Here is a 21,611-nt window from a genome sequence, read left to right on the forward strand (position 1 = left end):
CCTTAAACCTATGGCGTCGGTAATCCACTTTGACATTGAGAATAGTCACTGCTTTTTAGTGCTAATGCTAATAATTTGGTACATATCGAATCATTAAAGTCTGGATAGATGCTCGCTGAGATGCTTTCTTAAAAACAGGTCCTATACATATGAAGTAATGTGGGAAATTAAAAATTCTTTGTGAAATTCCCATGACTTACTTTTTGAGCATTCTAAAAGAATGAAGAAATCGATGAACATTGGTATAGATTGATGTAGGCACAATATATGTATCTGCTAACAAATGCACTAAAATTGTTTGGACTTGTGCCAACAGTAGGCTTTTATTCATCATCCAGATTTACAAATTTGATACACTTCACTCTTTTTGTGAGTTTATGAGCATTTTCGTCAGTTTTCAATATTGATGAATTTGAGAAAAATTTTCATAGTAAATGCAACGTCATACTAGCTGATATGCTTTAAAAAGAAATTCGAAAAAGAAGTCCTTATAAAATATAAAAGTACAAGCTGGATTAAAATAGTTTATATACCAACAAGGTGGATTACCTTATATTTACTTGAAACATTTTTAACCTTTGATCATACACATGCGAAATGCCAAAGTAAAAATAATTTAGGAAAATCCACAAGACCGAGAAAAATCCCATAAATTTTCTTGAAACACTTTAACCCTCTAAGGCTCATTCTCATAAGCAATTTGGAAGTAAATGCAACTTTAGCAAAATATTGAATATTGAAAATATAGTCTAAGGACATCTTCACAGTAGGATTCCGAAAACAAAAGAAGTATAAAACTAAGAACAATTATAAATGCATACTAGTAAATTCGAAATTCGAAATGTTTCGAACATACTTGACAAACTTGGTAAGGACAAATGAACAACTTTTCATGAGAAATAAAACTTAATTAATATTTCAATCATTATTAGCTAACTATTGAGCATCACAAGTATGAAAACAGCAGCCAACCGGCTTGAGACAGCGAGGGTGCCAATTAACGGCAATAAAAACCACTAAATTAACCATAACAATAAGTACAAATTAAGCGAATATAAAAAGTGTGAAATGCAGATGTAAACAAAAATGAGATGCTTATTTTTATGTACAACAAAAACAACACTACCAAACTATGCATAACTGTACGGACATTAAACAATACAACAACATCGAGTGGCAACACAAATATACACCGAAATCGGCAGGGATTTTATGAGTCATAAAATTGTCGGCATACCAAGGCACACACGAGGCAGCAGCGGGCAAATCGAGCAAACCAAAAAAACATAAAAACTGAGAGGAAACTACAAGCGAGTAACGCGTAGTAAGGGTTTGCTGCTTGCAGCCAAATTCGGTAGCTAACAGGCATTTCGAAATCGAAACCGTGCAAGTGAAAAGGGGCCGAACCAGCAAAAGTATCAATTACAAAGCAATATTGCTACCGACTTACGATTATGGCGTTGAGTATGACCGTGAGGTTATGGTTGTTGCAGTCGAAGAAGAAAAGGCAGGAGACGAAGAGTTGAAAGAAGAAAGCTGCGCAGCATGCAATTTAAGCAGAAAAGCGACAAGCGGCAATGAGCGAAGCAAGCAAGTGAGTGAGCAGGAGCTGAGCTACTGAGAGGCTTGAGAACACACATTTCTTTTAAGAATCGCACACAAAAACCTTGTAATAAATAAGTTAAACACAACAAAAGCTGCAATAAAAGTAACTGCTCTGGTAATAGTAGAGGACCATAGATACAGCGGGGCTATAACTATTGCATAATGCTTAGAAATCAATCAAAAGGTTTTCTGGAAAGCGAACGCCCGCGGTTGAAGCACGCACACAAACGAAATTGAAATTCATATAACTATGTATATCTAACAGCGGCAGAGACCCAACAGTGGAGACTTGGTGGGTAACAGAACAAAGAAGCTGAGATGGGCTGCATTTGTAAGGCAAAAGCAAAAACAAAAAAAAAACAGTTTACAAAAAAATGCACATATAAGAACGAAACAAAACGACCACAAAATAAAACAAAATCGCCAAACTCGACTTGCCTTTCCTTCGCATGTGCTTTACTACTGCTTTTCTGCTGATTTCTATTACATTGCTGCTTTCAAAGCAACGCAAAAACAACAAAACAACTACATCCACCTAAACTCCTGCCTTCGCTGCAGCATCATAATTTCGAAAAATATGCGCTGTTGTGTAATAAAAGTGAGGCTTTTCTGAAATTTAGGCGCCCTGCGGCCCTTATGTTGGCTCAACGCTTGGTTTTCTGGCGCATAACACACACATACATACATGCACAAGCTATGCGCTCGCAATTGCAGCTTATGGTGTGCTATGTTATTTGAATATGGTTCGATTTTTGCTCTTTTTTCGAAGTGATTTTTTTATATTCTTCTTGTTGGGTTGTGGCAGATGCAAGGCATTGCAGCAAAGACAATGCACTGAGAGAAATTTGTATGCAATTTTAAATAAAAAATGGAAAAATTCTTTACAAAGAAATATATTTTACTGTCGGCTTGCGGAAACAAAGTTGTATGCTGTATCGAAGTTAAAATTATTCGGGAACGCGTTTAAAAACATGTTAGTATCTATCCGGGTTTTCAGTTAAAAAAGCATAAAAAAAATATTTTTTTCAACCACTTCTTTATTTGATTTTTGAGTAAGATTGTTGGTTTATATATTGTATATAACCACTGGAAAAAGAAGATAAAATCACAAAAATTAAAAAAAAAAAAATTATTGTGATCTGATGTCTGGAAGGCACCGAGAGGTAAGATGGTGGAATTTTTCAGGGTTGAAAATGGTTTACCTCGATTTCCGGCAAAATTAAGAGTCATCTGGAAAAAATTGTATATAATGAAATAATCTAAAATTATTTTCTATATATTTTTGTTTATTTTTATACAAACTTTTTACGGATAACCTCAAAATGTATGTGATAAATCCGAAAAACCTAGTTTTCAGCTGTTTATTGTATCTTTTTTCCCGAAATTCCGGATGAACTATTTTCTATATACCAGACATACTATAATTTTTTGTTGTAAAATATTTATCTTCCACCTTAATTTGACTAATGTAAAGAAAATTTTAATTTTCAATCGAAAAGTTTAAATGAAATCAAATCAATTCTCTACTTTCGTTTCTCGCTGTGCAGCTGCCAGCTCACTATGGATTTTGGCCCAATCTTTTCGCCAATACTTACTTATTTTTTCGCCCTAAACCACTATTTGCATTTTTCTCTTGGCAATGATTTCATTTCTTCACTGATAATGGGAAATTTATTAGCAACTTTCCCACGCTACAGATTTTTTACTGAGGCAAATTTTCAATGCAACGCTTTTTTGTCTGCCTTTTCTCTCCACATTGCTCACAAATATTGCCCTTGGCATTGTTAGTGTCAGTTCGGCGAAGGAACGTAAGTATATACATGCCTCCGAAGATACGTATGTATGTATGTATATTTGCATGAGTGTGCAGAATATGATCATAGTGGCAATCGCTTCCTCGTAGAGGGTGGTGGCTAGGCCCACTGAGTGAAGCTGGGTGGCTGACTGGTTCTTTAGTTGAATGTTTCGCTGCTTGGTTGTTTGGAGGCCTTCAAGCGGCTGACTGCCGACTACTGCAGCAGGCTAAATTCGTTTGTAAAAATTGGGCATATTGCACTTACCTGTATGTTTGTATGTCAAGTGTATGTGTGTCTGTTTGCATTCCTCATACTGCGCATATTATTCACAATAAATCGCTTCGAATGCACTGCCAACGTGTGTGCCTGGCAACGAAAGTCTCCTTTGTTGTTGTTGTTGTATTATTATTTATTGTTGCCTTTTTTCTTGCCTTCGAGCAACAATTTAAATTACTTTATTTTATGGGTTGTAAGCACAAATTTGTGTAATTAGGCCACTTGTGGGTGGTTACCACAAGCTATGGCGGTGAAGAGCGGAGCAGGCGTGTGAAGCTTCACAAAGAATTTGTGGAAATTGAAAAATGCTGAAATTGCGTAAATTAATTCGCAGAAAAATGCCCGCATGAAATTAGTATTGAATGGTTCAAGAGCGCAATGAGAAACGGTATGAGAGTGAAATCAAGAATATCAACTTACGGAAACTAAAAATAATCCTGAGAATATAATTCTTATTAAATTACCAATAAATATATTTATTAAAAAAACAACTAAAAAACGTTAAACTTGCTTGCACCGAAGCTATAGTACACTCCATAAATACAAAAAAGAACTTGATCCCGATCGTTCAGTTTGAATGGCAGCTATATGCAATGGTGATCCGATCCGAACAATTTTGGCGGAGATTGTAGCATTTTCTAAGGCAATAGCTTGTACCTCGTCTAAGGAAGTCGTTTATACAAGTGCTTGATTCCCATAATTCAGTTTGTATGACAACTATATAGTATGTTATAGCGGCCCGACACCGGCGATTTCGACACATGAAGACCTTCATGGTAAGAAAAGCTCATTTGCAAAATTTTTGACCGCTATCTGCGGACGGACATGGCTAAATCGACTCAGCTCGTCGTGTTGATCAGTTATGTACATGTTTTATAGGGTTTTTGACGTTTCCTTTTGGGGTTATAAACATCATGTCAAACTTAATATATCCTTTTCGGGATGTAAATATTTAAATTTATTACAAAAATATTACTATTCTAGAGAAAGACAATTAAGAAATGAAAAATTAATTGCAACTTTGATTAGGTTTTGATAAATTTGACTTAAAGGGCCGTGAAATTCTAGAATATAAAAGTAATATAATGGTTTTTTATTCTTCATTTTTTTAATTATGTGGCAACCTTAAAAATATTATAAAAATTAAAAACATCAACATCTTTGGAATGACAAAGAAACCGTAAAAAAGTTAAAAAAAATATATAAATTGATAAGGGGTTTTCGTTTTGTTTTTTTTTTTAAATTACGTGGCAACCCTAAAAATAGCCTATACTCGTACATTTAATAATATCAATGGATTAGAAATTGCTAAGAAAACGTGAAAGAATAATATAAAATAAAAGTTAAAAAAGGGTTACCACTTTGTTGGTATTTAAAAATATCATATAATATTTCAATGTATAATAATATCAATGTATAAGAAATTGAAAAGAAAACATTAAAAAATTTAAATTAAAATATTTGTTAAAAAGATATTTTTTTATTTATGTATGTGGCAACCCTAAAAATAGCATATACATTTATTAATAACAATGAATAAGAATTCGCAACGAAAACGTTAAAAATTATATTCAAATATTTATTAAAAAAGTTTTGCTACTTTGTTTTTTAAATACGTGGCAACACTAGAAATAGCATATAATCGTAAATATAATGATACCATTGTATAAGAAATCGCAAAGAAAACGTAATCAAATTTAATCAAACTAATTCTTAAAAAAGGGTTGCCAAATGGTTTCTTTAATAACGTGGCAACCTTAAAATTGTCATGTACTCGTACATTTAATAAAAAAAAATCAAATTTATTCAAATTACAAAAATAAAATTTAAATTAAAGAAAAATAGCATTTATCTAAGTTATCATACATTTTTCCAACTTTCCCCTCTCTCTTTATTGCCATATAATTTCACTTAAGTGCCCTTTTGCCAACCTCAGCATCACTAGATCGCGCCAATTTATCAAGCTTTTCCAAATTAACTAAACCAAACATTAACTCAAGCTAATTTACATATTTGCAATTACAATTTCCCCATGGACAAAAACAAAAAAACAACAAGAAAGACAAATGAGAAATTAACTTTAGACACATTAAAGACGTAAATGCGCAAATATGCGGAGTACGACAAAAGAAACGACAGTGGGACAACGACAACTGACAAATCACTAATACTGAGCGCTGCAACAATTACAACAAAAACAAAGAGCAAAAATAATTGAAAAAGTGATGAGAAAAAAATTAAAAAATAAAAAAGAATTAAAGTAAGAAATGTTTAAACAAATAGTTGCAGGAAAAATGTGTTAAGTGTGCGCTAACAACAACAACACTAACATAATATGCTAATCTTTGTGGATGAAGATCTGCGCTAACCAACTGATAGAATGAAGCAAAAAAATTGACGAAATGGCCAAATGGCGACCATAGAAGCAGTCATTTGCAGCGCATCTCCCTCTGGCAACGCTTGCAGCCGTTGGTAGACTCCGTACTCCGTGGTTAGTGGGGGCTGGCGGGCTTATGGGAGGTTAGAAAATTGTGCTCATCGCGCTGAGATTTTCACTTGAAGATTGAATTGCATTTCCGAGAATTGTGTGCAACAGCAAACCAAAAGCCAAATCGCGCAACAACAACACAAAAAAGCACGAATAATTTCAACAAACACACACACTCTTTGAAAAATAAATTTTAATGCACACATACACTTACACAACTGTTTGTATGTAAGGCAGCAAATACGCCTGAAAGGCATGAAATGGGCTGCTAAGCGGCAGATGAGTAACAACTTAAGTGCAGCAAATGCATTATTTGTACAGGCAGTAAATACAAAAACAACTACAGCAACAACAAACATGAAGAAGAGTAGCAACAGCAGCCGCCAAGCGACAACAGTTGCTGAAGCAGCACACACACTCACACACAACCGCCGCCGCTCTTGCTGTTATTGTTGTTGTTGATAATTGCGCTTCAAAGCATGTGTGTGTGTGCGTTCTGACTCAACTCGCCTGCCAGCTGACCTGTGTGCGCGCATATTTGTTTTTGCTGTTGTTGTTATTTTACAAATTAAGTATATATGTGTTGTTGTTGTTTTTTTTTTTTGTTCACCGATTTCTGTTGTATAAGCCAACTGATGTGCATTTAGATGATCATGATGCGCGCCCATCGCCGATGATCATCAGTTGTGCGGCTGCCGATGAGCAGCAAGCGGCGTTGCAATAATGCGCAGTTTCGATTAAGATCTAGCGTCTAGTAAGTAACAAATAGCAAGCACAATAAACCTACAAATATTTCGGTGAAAATTTTTTACTAGTGAAACTGCACCATGTAGAAAAAAGTTTATTTATAAAGTTTCGAAGTTATGCTTTCGGAAGTTGGACAGAAGTAAGTAGGTAAGGAGAGTGGTTGTCTAATGACACATCTAGGCGATCTGTTATGCCCTCTCTGAATCGCCCTGTGCTCTCTTCAATAAAAAAGTTTGATTATTTTCCTAAACAAAACCTTGCTCAGAAAATGTTTTTTATTCTCTTCTTCTTCTACCGCCTAACAGCTTCTTCAATAGTTATTGTATGTTGTTCTCAGTTTGTTAGCATGTCTGCCAATAAAACAGTGATCTGTTAGTACTTCAAATAGAGTCCTTATGAGTCCTGAAACCACTCAACCTCCCCAAGCGACATCGTTTCGCTCTATGGGCTCTTGAAGAGTTCCAAGAAGATCCGACAATTCCGAGCCCAATTTTGTTCAGCGATGAGGCTTATTTCTCGCTCAACTGGTATATATGTACATAAAAAAGAAAAATTGCCGAATTTCGGACGAAAAGTAACCTTAAAAGATTCAAGAGCTGACATTTCATCCAGAAAAAACAACGGTTTTTTATAGTTTGTAGGCCGGTGGAATCATACATACATATTTCTTCAAAAATGTTGCCGGTTAACCGACTATTTGATGCTTGAAATTAAAGCTTGTGAACCCGCGACATTTGGTTTCAACAAGACGGCGCCACTACCCTCACATCGCATCAATCAATGGATTTATGGATTTAGATTTTTTCCTGTGAGGATAAGTAAGGTCTAAAGTCTATGCAGAAAATCCCGCTTCTATTCAGGCCTTGGAGCAAAACATCACGCGTGCCATTCGCTAGTTATCAGTCGAAATGTTCGAACGAGTTATCGAAAGTTTTACTCAACGGATAGCTCATCCGAGACGTAGATGCGGCCAACATTTGTAAAGGATAACATTCAAAAAAAAATTTCAAGGAATGTTCTATCGAATGATAATAAGCACTACTCATTAAATTTTAATTTTATTTCGTTCTCAGTATTTCTCTGAAAATATATATGTACATATATGAATATATATGTTATTTTGCTTCTAAATACGCTCTTCATATACCTGCTTCAAAAATAAGTGCATGATTTATTGACTTGTCATCTGAATAGCTACATAGAATAATTAAATTGAATGTTCACACATGCAAGTTTGTCGCTAAAGTCTTTTGAGCAGTACTAATTCAACGAAACCCTAAAAAAACTTGTACATTTCGTCACATAAAATGCAAAAGAACGTATCATCAAAAATTAAGTTCTTCGTTGCTTACTATTCACTACATCTGATTATATATATTTTTGCATTAAAGTTTAAATTTCCGCTATCAGATATAACCAATATATAACCATTTTATGAGCAAAACTAGAAACTTTGTTTAAATACGAGTGTTTTCTATAAATCGGTGTGTCTCCGCCTGCAAACTTATGAAAACTAATGTTACGTTACTTTGTATTTCAGGTGACGATATACTAAATATTTATGATTATTAGTGAACAAAGAGCTTTACCGCCAGTCATAAATTTTCAATAAAAAATTGCATAAAAAGTTCATTAAAAAATTATCAATCAGAGTTGTATAAATAAATATTTAAATAAAAGTGTCAATAGAATTGTCAATAAAAAGCTATAAAAAAACTGTCAACAAAAAATTTATAAATAAATTGCCAATAAATTTTAATTAATAAATACTCAATTAAAGAAAATTAATTTGCGCTCAAGTTAATAATTAAATAAAGTCAGTGCAATATGGCAACGATTTCCTTGTAATTAGTTGTTATTCATTTTATACAAACGCATAAATAACTGTAATTAGCGTTGTGCGCGAAAAGTCCCGTTAGATGTCTACTAACTCTTTCTGACTGTGTAAGTTGCAATAATTAGCATATAGAATATAAAAGTAATTTATTGCAAGTGCGATATGGAAAATACAGCAACAAAAACGACAATAAAATGGGGGGAAAACAATATTTACTGATTTACTGTTAACTCATACAAATTGATTACACACTAAAGTCATAAACTTTCACTCACTTAATTGACGTTTTTGTGTGGCAATTGAAATAACAGTTAATTTGATTGATTAAGGGCGACACAACCTTGGGCAACATTGAGCGTTAGTGGCGTGGTATGTGCATGGTTTTCATAGAACTAATTTCAAACAAAAATTAAAGAAAATTTCAGTGGAAATTTTTATCATATAATATATGTATATATGCACCGAAAATATAAAAAAATAATTATAAAAAAAAATAATTTATACATATAATAACTTTTACTTTCAAAAAATTATAAATTTAATTTAATAAAGAAAAATATTTTTTCTCTCTCCTACCAGATTTGACGCCAACAAATCGACAAAGGGCGCCTCGAAGTTGCGCCGTGATTTAATCAATGCCGAAATCGCCAATTTGCGCGACCTTTTGCCGCTGCCGCAGTCGACGCGTCAGCGCTTATCACAGCTACAGCTGATGGCATTGGTGTGTGTGTATGTGCGTAAGGCTAACTATTTTCAACAAGGTGAGTCACATGACATTTCATAATGATAGGAATAGTAGTTAGTGGTTATTAAGAGCTTGCATATTGGGGACTTACACCACAATTAGTTCTTAATTGTCAACATTAAAATTAATAAGAGTACAGCTATGCGTTAAAATTAATATAATTAAAGAAAAAACAAAAAATTATAATTTTTGCTCACGCATGGGGAGTTTACATTTTTTTATATTAACTATGGCATTTAAATTATAAAAAAAATTACTCGAACACAATTTCTCTAAAGGGAACCTGGACCCTTTTGGCGTGTTAAACAATTTGGTGTCAAAAGCTACTCTACCTTAATAGTTTTATTTGTTCTAAGAGAACACGTGTCATAATAGTGACAATTTACCGTCATGAAATTTGACTCAAGGAAACCCGAACAACATTATTCAAAAAATCCTATGCGACATCTAAAAATCTGTATTGGTTCATAAGAAAAATAAAATAAAATCTACCAAATGTTGTGCGCAATTTAAAGGTCGTGGCTCATGGACTTAACAGACTAAAATAAAGGCCATAATTATTAGTGAAAGTATGGAAGTATGAAACCCTTCAGACAGCACAACCACACTGCATGTCGCATGTGATGATTCCATGAAAGTAACTCATTTAAAATGCAACAAAAATTAGAGGGTTGCCACCCGTTTGAAAAAAATTTTGTGCAAAAAATTTATTAGAAAACTGATGTTGTTTTAAACTTTTGAAAATGGTTGCCAGAGGATTAAATTAATAATGAAATTAAATTCATAAAATATATAAAATACCAAAATAACAACAAGAACTTAAAAGGAGATATCAGCATGCTTAAATTTTAATATATTCGTAATAAAAGTTGCCACATATTTGAAAATTTTATTGATCCGACATATGTAATTAAAATTTTAAAGAGTTGCCACCTATTTGAAAATTTGCTAATATACTGATATAATAAAAATAAATAAAAAAGACATAAATTAAAATAACAATATGAAATGGTTATCAAAATAATGTCGTTTTAAAAAGTTTGCTTAAAAAGAGTTGCCAACTGTTTAAAATTACTAAAGAAAATAAATTCCTAAAATAATTTAAATATCACAATAAAAGCACAAACTTAAAAATATATCAGAATACTTAAATTTGAAAATATTTTTGATAAAAATTGCCACCTATTTAAAACATTGCTGATAACAGTATATCATACAATATAAAATAAAAATAAATAAAAAAGTCATGAACAAAAATAATAATATGGTTACCAAAACAATGTAGTTTTAAGAAGTTTTTTTTAAAGAGTTGCCAACTGTTCAAAACTACTACTACTAAATTCCTGAAATAAATAAAATACTGTAATGAACGCAAAAACATAAAAAGATATGACAAAGCTTAGATTTTAAAATATTAATGACCAGAGTTGCCACCTTTTTGAAAATGTTGAGGTATTAAAAATTTATAAAATAAAATATCAATACAATATGGTTATCAAATTAATGTAATTTAAAAAACAAATGTACAAAAAATTAAAATATAATGTGAGTATGAAATGAAAGGTATTTGTGAAGTATTAATTGCATTAATTAACAGAAACATACATACATAGAATATTATGTTCAATATAATGTCTAAAAGTTATGTTTTATGTTCATGTCCTTAATTGCGAAATATCACGAATTCTTGTTCCCAAAATTTTAGAGTTCAATATATAAAATTAAGGAATTGATACCTACTAATATGCAAGCACATTTCTTTTCTATCGCAATTTCGATAAATCACCACCTTCATTATAATCATTAAATGTTGTATATTAATTACGTTAATAGTTCATTCCGCCTTGATGCTCAGGGGATTTTATAGGAATGTTCCGCTTTAAAATAAAAGTGAAATAGTGCTTAATCATGTCTATAATTCTCACTCATATCATATCAATAATTCAAAACTGTTGGCGCCTACTTCAAAAGTTCTCACTTAAAAGTAAATGAAGTTTTTACTTCTAACGGGACTTAAAGACAAAAAACTTACCACAACATGGTCACATTATTTTAAAGTGTCTCTTAGCCAAAGTAAGTCACTAGCTAGCTAGTTTTTTATGATCAGCACTTATGAAAAGCCTTCAAAGAGGTTCCAGTGTTTTGTCATTTAAAATAGATCCACACTCCAAAGGGATTTCTTTGATATTTTTAGTCAATGGATAAGCAATTTTTTCTTTAATAACCAACTAGCATCCATGCAGCTATACGAGTATATATATATATCTTCAAGTAGTTTTATGGGTATTTGTACCTAATCAACTCTTCCGAAAAATAGTTGCACTTGACGTTCAATAGAGAGTACACCAACACTTGATGTAACCAACAGTTTATCTTATAATTTTACTGATTTGTTCTCTTCTTTCTAAGGAATTTCAAAAGCAGTTTTCAAAATCTTTTTTTCCATTTGTTTCTACTTTTTCTATGCTTTTACTCATATTCATAAAGCGCAAAAATTCAAATTTGAGTTTTAGTATACAATACTGTTTTAAACTTACCGATCTAAGTATATGCATTTTGTTATGTAATTTATAAATTTATTTAGATTTAATTGTAGCTCGTAAGTGTTGTGAATTGATTTATTTTATTGCATATGGGAAAATATGCAAATCAGCGGGTTATGCCACAAAAATAAGCGACTAAAGCGCAGTTGTCACAATTGCATTCTCTTCTACAATTGCGATACAGGTAGATGTATATATTAGGGTGGTTAAAAAAAACGGGATATCTTCTTTTTGCTTGGTACTCTAAACAATAGGTGCTAAGACACTTCTACAAAACGCTCGGCAAGTAAATGACAATTCTAAAAAATGTTCTTGCTAAGTTGGTAGGATTGTCCTTAATTACTATGCTAAATATCAGCGCGATGTGTCAATCAGTTTGTTTGCAGCGACTGCTTAAGTCGGTACACCTCAGTTGTGATTTTTACAATGGATAAACATAACGAACAAAGAATTTGTCTAAAATTTCTAACCCAAATTCGTGTGTGGAATCATTGAATATTGGGCAAGATACAAATCTCCGAGTGGTACAAAGCCTTCAAATATGGTCGAGAAATCGGAAGACATCCCTCGTTCTGGACCACCTCTTTAACTGATGAAAATTTAAAAAAGTGAAGGATATGGACAGATGGTCAATGAAGAGAATATCATCCATCAACGACCATATTCACCAGATTTGGCTCCGAATGATTTTCTCTTGTTCCCCAAACTAAAATTGCTGGCCCGTGGAACCCGTTTCCAGTCGATCGAAAAGATCAAACAAAATTCGCTGAAGTAGCTGAAGACCATGCCAAAAAGTGTTTCGGGGACTGGAAAAATCTTTGGTAGAAGTGTATTGCAACTGGTAGGGACTACTTTGAATACTTGAAAACTTGCGCTAGCCCCATATAATTCCCAAGCCTTATGCGCCTGAAATGACTTCCCCAGTTTTGACGCTGCAAAGTTCCATGAGTATGAAACTTTCGGTTACACACGAACTTAGCCATTCCTTACTAGTTTCTGTATATATTCACATGTTGATTTTAAATCGTAAATTTGTTAGGTTAGTTCTTTTTGCTCACCTTAATGAATTTATAAAACAATTGTGTAGATCAGCAATTAAAAGCGCTTCGCTTGTGGCTATTTTCCAATAAATAACTTATCAGTGAAAGTAAATCTTTGCAATACCATACGTAACATTTTAAATAAATTTATTAATTATAAAATCGTTTTCGCAAATTACAATGATAATTGTAATTTCTTCAAAGAAATAACGCAATGTAATAAATTTCAATTAAGTTGTACTTATATGGCGGTGAAATAAAAGCGATTTTCCGAACGCGCAGTTAGAGTTGCCAACTTGATTGTTTCCAAGGCAGTGGAATAGGAGAATATATAATCAAAAAGAATCATAATCTCTATATATTTACAAAACAATAACTCTGACTCTATAAGACTAGAAAGGAACCTAACAAGAGGTCTTGAGAGCTTTCATAATAAATTTTTCAGTTCACTCCATTTGCAATCCCACTTGGGGCTAGGGGACCTCAGATAGGTAAACGATGAAATAGGAACATCGAACTTTAATATTATTTATACTCAATTCTGCACACGACGGCTTGGTGGAAAGCCAACTGGACGGGTGAACCACGCTGCACTTTATTTTAAGACTTTGATTCGCCTTCCGTGCGAGGAGTACTTACATTTTTAAACCCGTGTAACCTTCGTACGGAATGTCCGAATCGAATAATTCAAACGGGGTTATTGAATCAGTCTTAAATATGAAGTAACGAATTCTGAAAAGGATTTTACTAAGTTACAAATAAATTGCTTTAAAGATGTGACATTTTAATTATTTTTAGTTTGTTAAAACACAACTAGATTAACTACTAAAGGGTGATTTTTTAAGATCTTGATAACTTTTTAAAAAAAAAAAACGCATAAATCATCGGTTCTTTATTTGAAACGTTAGATTGGTTCATGACATTTACTTTTTGAAGATAATTTCATTTAAATGTTGACCGCGGCTGCGTCTTAGGTGGTCCATTCGGAAAGTCCAATTTTGGGCAACTTTTTCGAGCATTTCGGCCGGAATAGCCCGAATTTCTTCGGAAATGTTGTCTTCCAAAGCTGGAATAGTTGCTGGCTTATTTCTGTAGACTTTAGACTTGACGTAGCCCCACAAAAAATAGTCTAAAGGTGTTAAATCGCATGATCTTGGTGGCCAACTTACGGGTCCATTTCTTGAGATGAATTGTTGTCCGAAGTTTTCCCTCAAAATGGCCATAGAATCGCGAGCTGTGTGGCATGTAGCGCCATCTTGTTGAAACCACATGTCAACCAAGTTCAGTTCTTCCATTTTTGGCAACAAAAAGTTTGTTAGCATCGAACGATAGCGATCGCCATTCACCGTAACGTTGCGTCCAACAGCATCTTTGAAAAAATACGGTCCAATGATTCCACCAGCGTACAAACCACACCAAACAGTGCAATTTTCCGGATGCATGGGCAGTTCTTGAACGGCTTCTGGTTGCTCTTCACCCCAAATGCGGCAATTTTGCTTATTTACGTAGCCATTCAACCAGAAATGAGCCTCATCGCTGAACAAAATTTGTCGATAAAAAAGAAAAGAACCGAACACTGATTTTGGTAATAAAATTCAATGATTTGCAAGCGTTGCTCGTTAGTAAGTCTATTCATGATGAAATGTCAAAGCATACTGAGCATCTTTCTCTTTGACACCATGTCTGAAATCCCACGTGATCTGTCAAATACTAATGCATGAAAATCCTAACCTCAAAAAAATCACCCGTTAGAATTATTTTGCAAACAAATTAGAATATAAGAAAAAAACTCCACAATTCTTGCTCAATGAAATGCTTCAATTATGCAAATAAACTTGCAACTTTGGGTGAATACTTCACTACCACCTAACCACACCTTAACACACAGAGTTTGAGTGAATTCAAGTTCGCCACCTTGAACTACAACGCTAATGCAGCGCAGCAATGAGTATTATTGTGCAACAGAAATGCTAAAAAATAACAAAGGAAAATCGAGAAACCATTAAACTAATAATAAATGCTTATAGACAACCGCAATCTAAACAAATGAGCAAATCAACCGCACCGTTAATAATCGAAAATTCGCGGTAATTACAATACACCGGCGAGCACACCACACCAACACCACAAGATCACACACACACCGCGCTGCAACAACAACGGCAACACAAAAGAAGCACCGCTAGAACAAAAGAAATAAACAACAACAAAATATTCGCGGTATAGCGGGCGCAAGAACGCCAAACTAATTGTCGCGTTGCATAACTTTGGTGTGTGGGTGTGGGTGTGCGGTTGGTTGTAGTGCTCAAAGAGAGCGCTTCGCAAGAAAATAGCACTTTTAACAGAAAAATAGTTAGAAAATAAAAGAAAATCAGAATATTAATATGTTTGCAATCACAGTTAAGAAGAAGAAATCTAAAATCTGAATTTTTGTATAACTAAATCGAGTTGGAAGGAAGAAATTCGTTGTAAAGAATTAAGTGCAAATTTTCAGCAAGGGTGTGGTTGCCGGAAAGGCGGAATTTATTACCATTATTTATTGTACGCCAAAAAAAGAACATAACGGTGTGAAATCACATAATCCAACAGACAATCGAATGGTCCTCTTTTGGTTAAAACTCGGACAATAATGTTTATGCTAAAAGGATGGTCTCACTCTGTTGAAGTTGCAACAAAACTTGGCTTGATGACGAGTTTCCGGACTCTACTTCAGGAAAATCAACCATTAAGGATTACGACTTAATAACTATTATTGCGAAGTTTAGACGTAGTGCAGTGAGCACCGAAGTCGCTGAGCACAATGGAGCCCCAAAGAGGTTGTTACCGACGAGAAAGCAAGAAAAGCAAAATTTCCCGCAAATGTCGAGAATTCGGCTCAAAAAGTGACATTTTCAGTTGAGAATAAGTTTGGGATGCAAAGAAATCTCCACAAATATTTTGTTGGGTTAATGTTGACACAAATGTTCAAGATCGATATATATATAACGATTTAATCGACCAGCGCTTGACCCTAGAGACATCTATTGGAAATGATTGGAAAATACATACATATGAGTAATTTTTCTGTTTAGTCTGAATAAGTAAAGAGTTGCCATTTATCAAAATATTTCATGAAACTAAAACAATAGAATTGGCAACGTTCAATCGGTGAGAAAACCACCTTAAAACTATTTTATAGGTATTTAGCTACAACATATTTTGAAATAGCGTTGCCACCTGTCGAAAGTAGTAAAATTGGAAAAGTTACAGTCCCCCCAAACGTTAACGTGGTCTTTTAAAAATTCAAGACATCTTTAATTCAAACGTATTTTAGAATAGAGTTGCCACATGCCAACGAAGGCCAAATTAAAAATTATAGAGAATGTTTGAAAGATCTGACCGTTAAGAATTCAGGAAGTTTCGAGTTTAAACATACTTTTGAATAGAGTTGCCACCTATCGAAAGTAGTTAAATTGGAAATGTTAACGAACACATGTGTATGCACATTAGGGTGTGCCAAAAAAAAATATATTTTTAATATTTTTCTAAACTTATACATAAAAAAATGCCAATAAAAGTGAAGAAAATCGTTGAAAATTCATAACAACGTGTATCGAACGCATGTGTATTCACATTAGGGTGGGTCAAAAAGACATTTTTAATATTTTTCTTTCCATAACATGAAAATATCGTACAAAATGACGAAAAAATTGTGTTAAAGTTTGAGCTCTTAATATTTCTATTAATACGGTGCGGCGTGGTTCGATTTTCCATAAAAAAAGCATAGAAATATATTTTTATTTTGCTGGGTTGGCTTATGCATTTTGCATAAACTAATCTATAGTGGATAAATACAATAAATCATTCCATTCATAAAAGCAACTATTTTATCTACAAAAATTCTCAAGCATAATTATTTGCTGAAAAATTTAATTGTTGCTTCAATTGTTGGTATTCAAAATATTTACACCATGCCAAATGTTGCATGCATATAATTTGAGATATGATTTACCTTATAACATTTACATAAATACCCGATAAGCGTTTTACCTTCCGAATATACATATGTACAAAGATGTATGTGTCAAATTGCGCGCATAGTTGGTAAAACATACCAAATTGCTTTTAATAAGCGCATTTAATGCCAAACGAATTGCGGCGTGTGATTTCTAACTCGCTTAGACAAATATAGAAAATTCTGTGGCGCAGAATATTGCACCTGAATGAGATTTTGCTAAGAATTGTCTCAATGAAGTTTTAAATATTTTTCATTTATTTGTATTTATTGCACCAACGCACAGCAATTGAATTGCATTTGTGATTTGCTGACGGCCAGGTGTTGGCTTGGGTGTGCCCAAGTACACGCCGCTTACACACATTGAACTTAACATTGAAAACTCACAAAATTTCCAATTCAAATTTATAGTTTCGAAAACGAAACAATAAAAATATTTGTTTAAATGTGTTTTAATAACAAGTGACAGCATTTAATAGTAGCTTTGAAGCGATTCTGTCGCGAATGCACATACACATGCCCACAGTTGAGTGTAGAGTGAGTGCCTTGCAGCGAGCCGTGTACATTGTGAGCTTCACTTTGCTCACTGCTGTCAGCGTTGTTGGTTATTCAATGCAATTGCTTTTGTTGTTGTTTTAAATAGTTTTAATTGTAAATAGTATTTATTTTAATACCCTGAACAATATATAGTATATTATGTTTCACAGAAAGTTTGAAATTATGCAGCCGTTTTTTACTCTCCAAAAATACTTAGCTGCCATAGAAACTGGAAAACTTTTTTGTTTTAAAAGATATTTTTTTCGAAATTTGACAGAGATTAATGTCTAAAGCAAAGGTATAACACCTTAAACATTTTTTAGATTGGAGCACTATAGTATACATAGTGACCAATCGGAATCAAGGGCTTATATGGAATTTTTTTTTTAATTTGAAGAGATATCTTCATCAAATTTAGTTCGAGTTTTGCCTTGAAAATTAGTAAAATCTCCGAAGAAATGGTCTAGATCGGACCACTATAGCATATAGCTGACATACAAACTGAACTATCAAAGTCCAGTTCTTGTATAGAAAAGCATTTTATTTGAAAAGATATCATGCTAAAACTTTGCAAAGATTTCTGTATAAAACAACCTCCCAATGAATTGTGCCGATTAGAACACTATAGCATAAAGCTGTCACACAAGCGGAATGATGAAAGTAAGATTCTTGTATGGAAGCGTTTATATTTGTTAAGGGTATTACAGTTTCTGAGTAACTGAAGTTAATGTTTTTTTCTTGTTTAATTTTTTTTTAACACTGTATACTTTTCATTTTAATCGCTTTGATGCGCTAGCACTTTTATGCAATTGGGAAAATTTCGCAAATCAATTTCGAGATAGCACAACAAATTGTCTAACCGCTCAAATTGTTGCCCTTGAGCGTGTTTATGGCGCGAACACATTGATTTTTGCATTAAATGATGCACTAATTGGCGAATAGAGACCTTGCAATTAAGTGGGTGTACTTTCAAATGACGGCTGTCATTATAAATATATATAGTAAATAAATATATATAGTATGTATTATATACCAAATATAAATATATATAAAGTTATTGTGTTGAATATTTATCGTTCAATGTGCGTGTTTGTGCAAATAAATTGGCGAGTGAAATTGCGACTGTTTGTAAACAAGTTCGTGTCATAAGTCTTTGGTTTATATGACACAGATTGAGCAGTGAAATGAACTAATTTCAAATGCCTAAGCTTGAATGAGTCATAAGAATATAAAATTAATCACTTTTGGTGCCAAACAAGATAACTCTTAGATTTCTGTTATATTTATTGAAATAATTTTATTTATTTTATTTTTAAAGAGCTTTTTAGTTGCTTGTAGGGAAAGGCAAATTGTAAAGAAATTAAAAATCTGTGTTTAAACTCTACGAATTAACCGACTGTTCTAAATTGTTTCATGAGATCTTCAAGCCACAATGCAATACTTAGTTGATATTTCTGCAATAGACCGACTGTGGAGTGGTGGTAGGGTGGTAGGCGGGCCCATCGGAATGTGAGTAGAGGCAACCTACAAGGTGAATCTCTTTAGCTACTTCTATGGATCGTGGTTTTCAATGATCTGTTGGAAAGTCGTTTTCCAGGTTGAGAAAAAATTTCTGAATACCATGTATAAGCTTACTCGGTATCCCACAGCATCGTAAGCTGCCCTCAGACACAGAAAGGCGGTGTACTTAGCTGACTTCAAGCATAGGCAATCATCCTCGCAATCATTAACTTCAATCTAAAAGACTTGAATTACCAGGTCACTGAGCATATTCCTGGAGGCAAGAAAGGGAAAGATTTAGTGAGCTTAGCTTTTTTACGGTTGGATCGAAACTGGCTAGGAGAGTTGGTGGAAAATTAAACTGTCAGAAACTTTCAATTAGCTCCGGTTTTAGGCTTTCTGATCACTGCAGAGTGTTTCAAATGGTGGTGGCTGCCATGAAGATAACAGAAGAACCAGTACTCCCGAACACAGCCTCCGTCAGAGTTGACCCTTACAAGTAGCACGCTCAAGCCTATTGAAGGGATGACAGACTTCTTAACTCTAGCATGTACTTATTCTATGATTGGGTTGGTTTGGGTGCCTGACCATATCGGTATTACAGAAAATTGAATTACTGTGCCTGGGAACGGGTGGAAGTTCCTTTGTGGTTCACTACTGAACTGTTGGATCTCAGACCAGCTCTGCAAGCTCAACCACCACCAAGGCAATTCGTAAGAGGTCTCTACAATGTATGTAGGATTTAAAATTGCACTTAGTTCGACTGAGACTCATGCAGTAAAATTGAATATCTTAAGGGAAACCAGCTGCATTAGCAGTTTGGAAGAAGATACAATATAATCACCTCAGCACTTCTACCTCAAATGTGCCGGCCAGATCAAGGCAAACATACCTTCAATCTCATACTTCTAGATATCCAGGTCAAATATTTATAGTAAAACTAAAACATCTGAGTAGATTTGTGATAGGATTATGGAATTTTTGGCTACATATATCCGGTATCTAACTGCAAAAGTATTTTTCGTATGGCTTAACAAAAAACTGTATATAACAGTATAATTGTGATTCCCCGCCTTGATCAGCCTTCTAACCTAAACTGTACTTTAATAATCGGCGATTTATTTTTAAAGTTTTTGGATTGCCTTGATCTCGTAGCTGAAGTTCCTAAGGACAATCGAAAAAAGCAGTTTAGCGCAATTTTCTTTCCAAGAGGCTGCTCATTTGGCGTAGTCTCCAATATCGGTCTTTTAAAGCCACGAAAAAACATTTACTTGACAAGTAATCTGGGCGAAATTTATCATAGATTGTAATCCAAGGTAGATTGGTATCCAGATCTGCGAATATATTGATATATTGTTCAGATCGGACCACTTAAGCATATAGCTGGCATACAAACTGACTCATCAGAATCAAGATAAAGCTATTTGTATGTCCTTTTTAGCTATATGCAGCAGAAGTAAACTTTTTTTTTATACTATTGATAGGAGTCAAAGTCGAAAAACTTTTATTTACTGTTAGTTATGCTACTCTTCGATATATATTAAACTTTGTTTGCTTCTAAACTAATCACGAGATGATTTAACCGCCAACAAAAAGTTGCAGTTCTAATTTTATATTAAAATAGCTGAAGGAATGATGATGGGATTTTTATTTTTGCTATTATTTTTCTTATTAAGTATCTCAAAGGCAAGTACAGTTTCAGCGAAAATATTTACACAGAAATGATTAGAAAATCAAATGCGAACAACTTTTGTACCAAATATCGTCTGATTAAACCAAAACGCCAAGAAATATGCAAATGACGTAGATCAAGTTGAAAATTGGCAAAACATGCGTCAGGTACACCAAAAATTGAACTACACACGCGCCGCTGACGGTACATACACAAACATATACGCTGCACAAGCCAAGCCAGTTGGTGCTCCATTTGTCCACCGATTATCAAACGGATGTCTCTATTGCCTGTTTTGTTGTGCTGAATGTTAATGACAAATTGACATCTGTTGCGCTAAATACAAGCACAAACAAGCGCCGAGGGGTAGCAGCAAGAAAGGCAATAGATGGCGCAGACTCGGCAGAGACATAAGTGACTTATCAAATTTTTGGTTTGTAAACAGCTGCGCAAACGCTTTCGGATGTGTAAATGAGTTTATGTACACCAATGTGACAATGAAAGTGGTGCGCTGCAGTGCGGATTGGAGGGCGGATAGAGCGTATCGGTTTTACCTCGAAACGCGTGCGCCCCGAAAACGGCGTGGGTGCGAGGATTGCGGCACAGTACAGTTACTTGACACGTGAATGTGAAATGCTTGGGATAACTTGTGACTGCCTATGCCAATTATGTTGCTTGTTCTTGCTGCGCCTGTCCACATGGTTTTTGTTAATGTGTGTGTGTGTGTGTGCTGACTTTGGAGAGGGTGTAATTTAAGCAACCCGTGTTGTATTGTTATTTATTTGTTGCTATTTTTAGCGTATTTTTATAAACTGTTTAACACTTTTTCTG

The 21,611-nt window shown here is 34.0% G+C and overlaps 1 protein-coding gene across 1 annotated transcript in view; it reads left to right on the plus strand.

Annotated features, from left to right (window-relative positions):
• Positions 1–21,611, plus strand: part of LOC105227108 (protein single-minded) — a 131,456-nt gene that overhangs the window by 59,165 nt on the left and 50,680 nt on the right. Inside the window, exon 3 of the mRNA XM_049448873.1 lies at positions 9,329–9,510. Within this exon, the coding sequence (XP_049304830.1) occupies positions 9,329–9,510 (182 nt within the window). The remainder of the gene's footprint in view (positions 1–9,328; positions 9,511–21,611) is intronic.

This window comes from Bactrocera dorsalis, chromosome 2, assembly GCF_023373825.1.
Source record: "Bactrocera dorsalis isolate Fly_Bdor chromosome 2, ASM2337382v1, whole genome shotgun sequence".
NCBI lineage: Eukaryota > Metazoa > Arthropoda > Insecta > Diptera > Tephritidae > Bactrocera > Bactrocera dorsalis.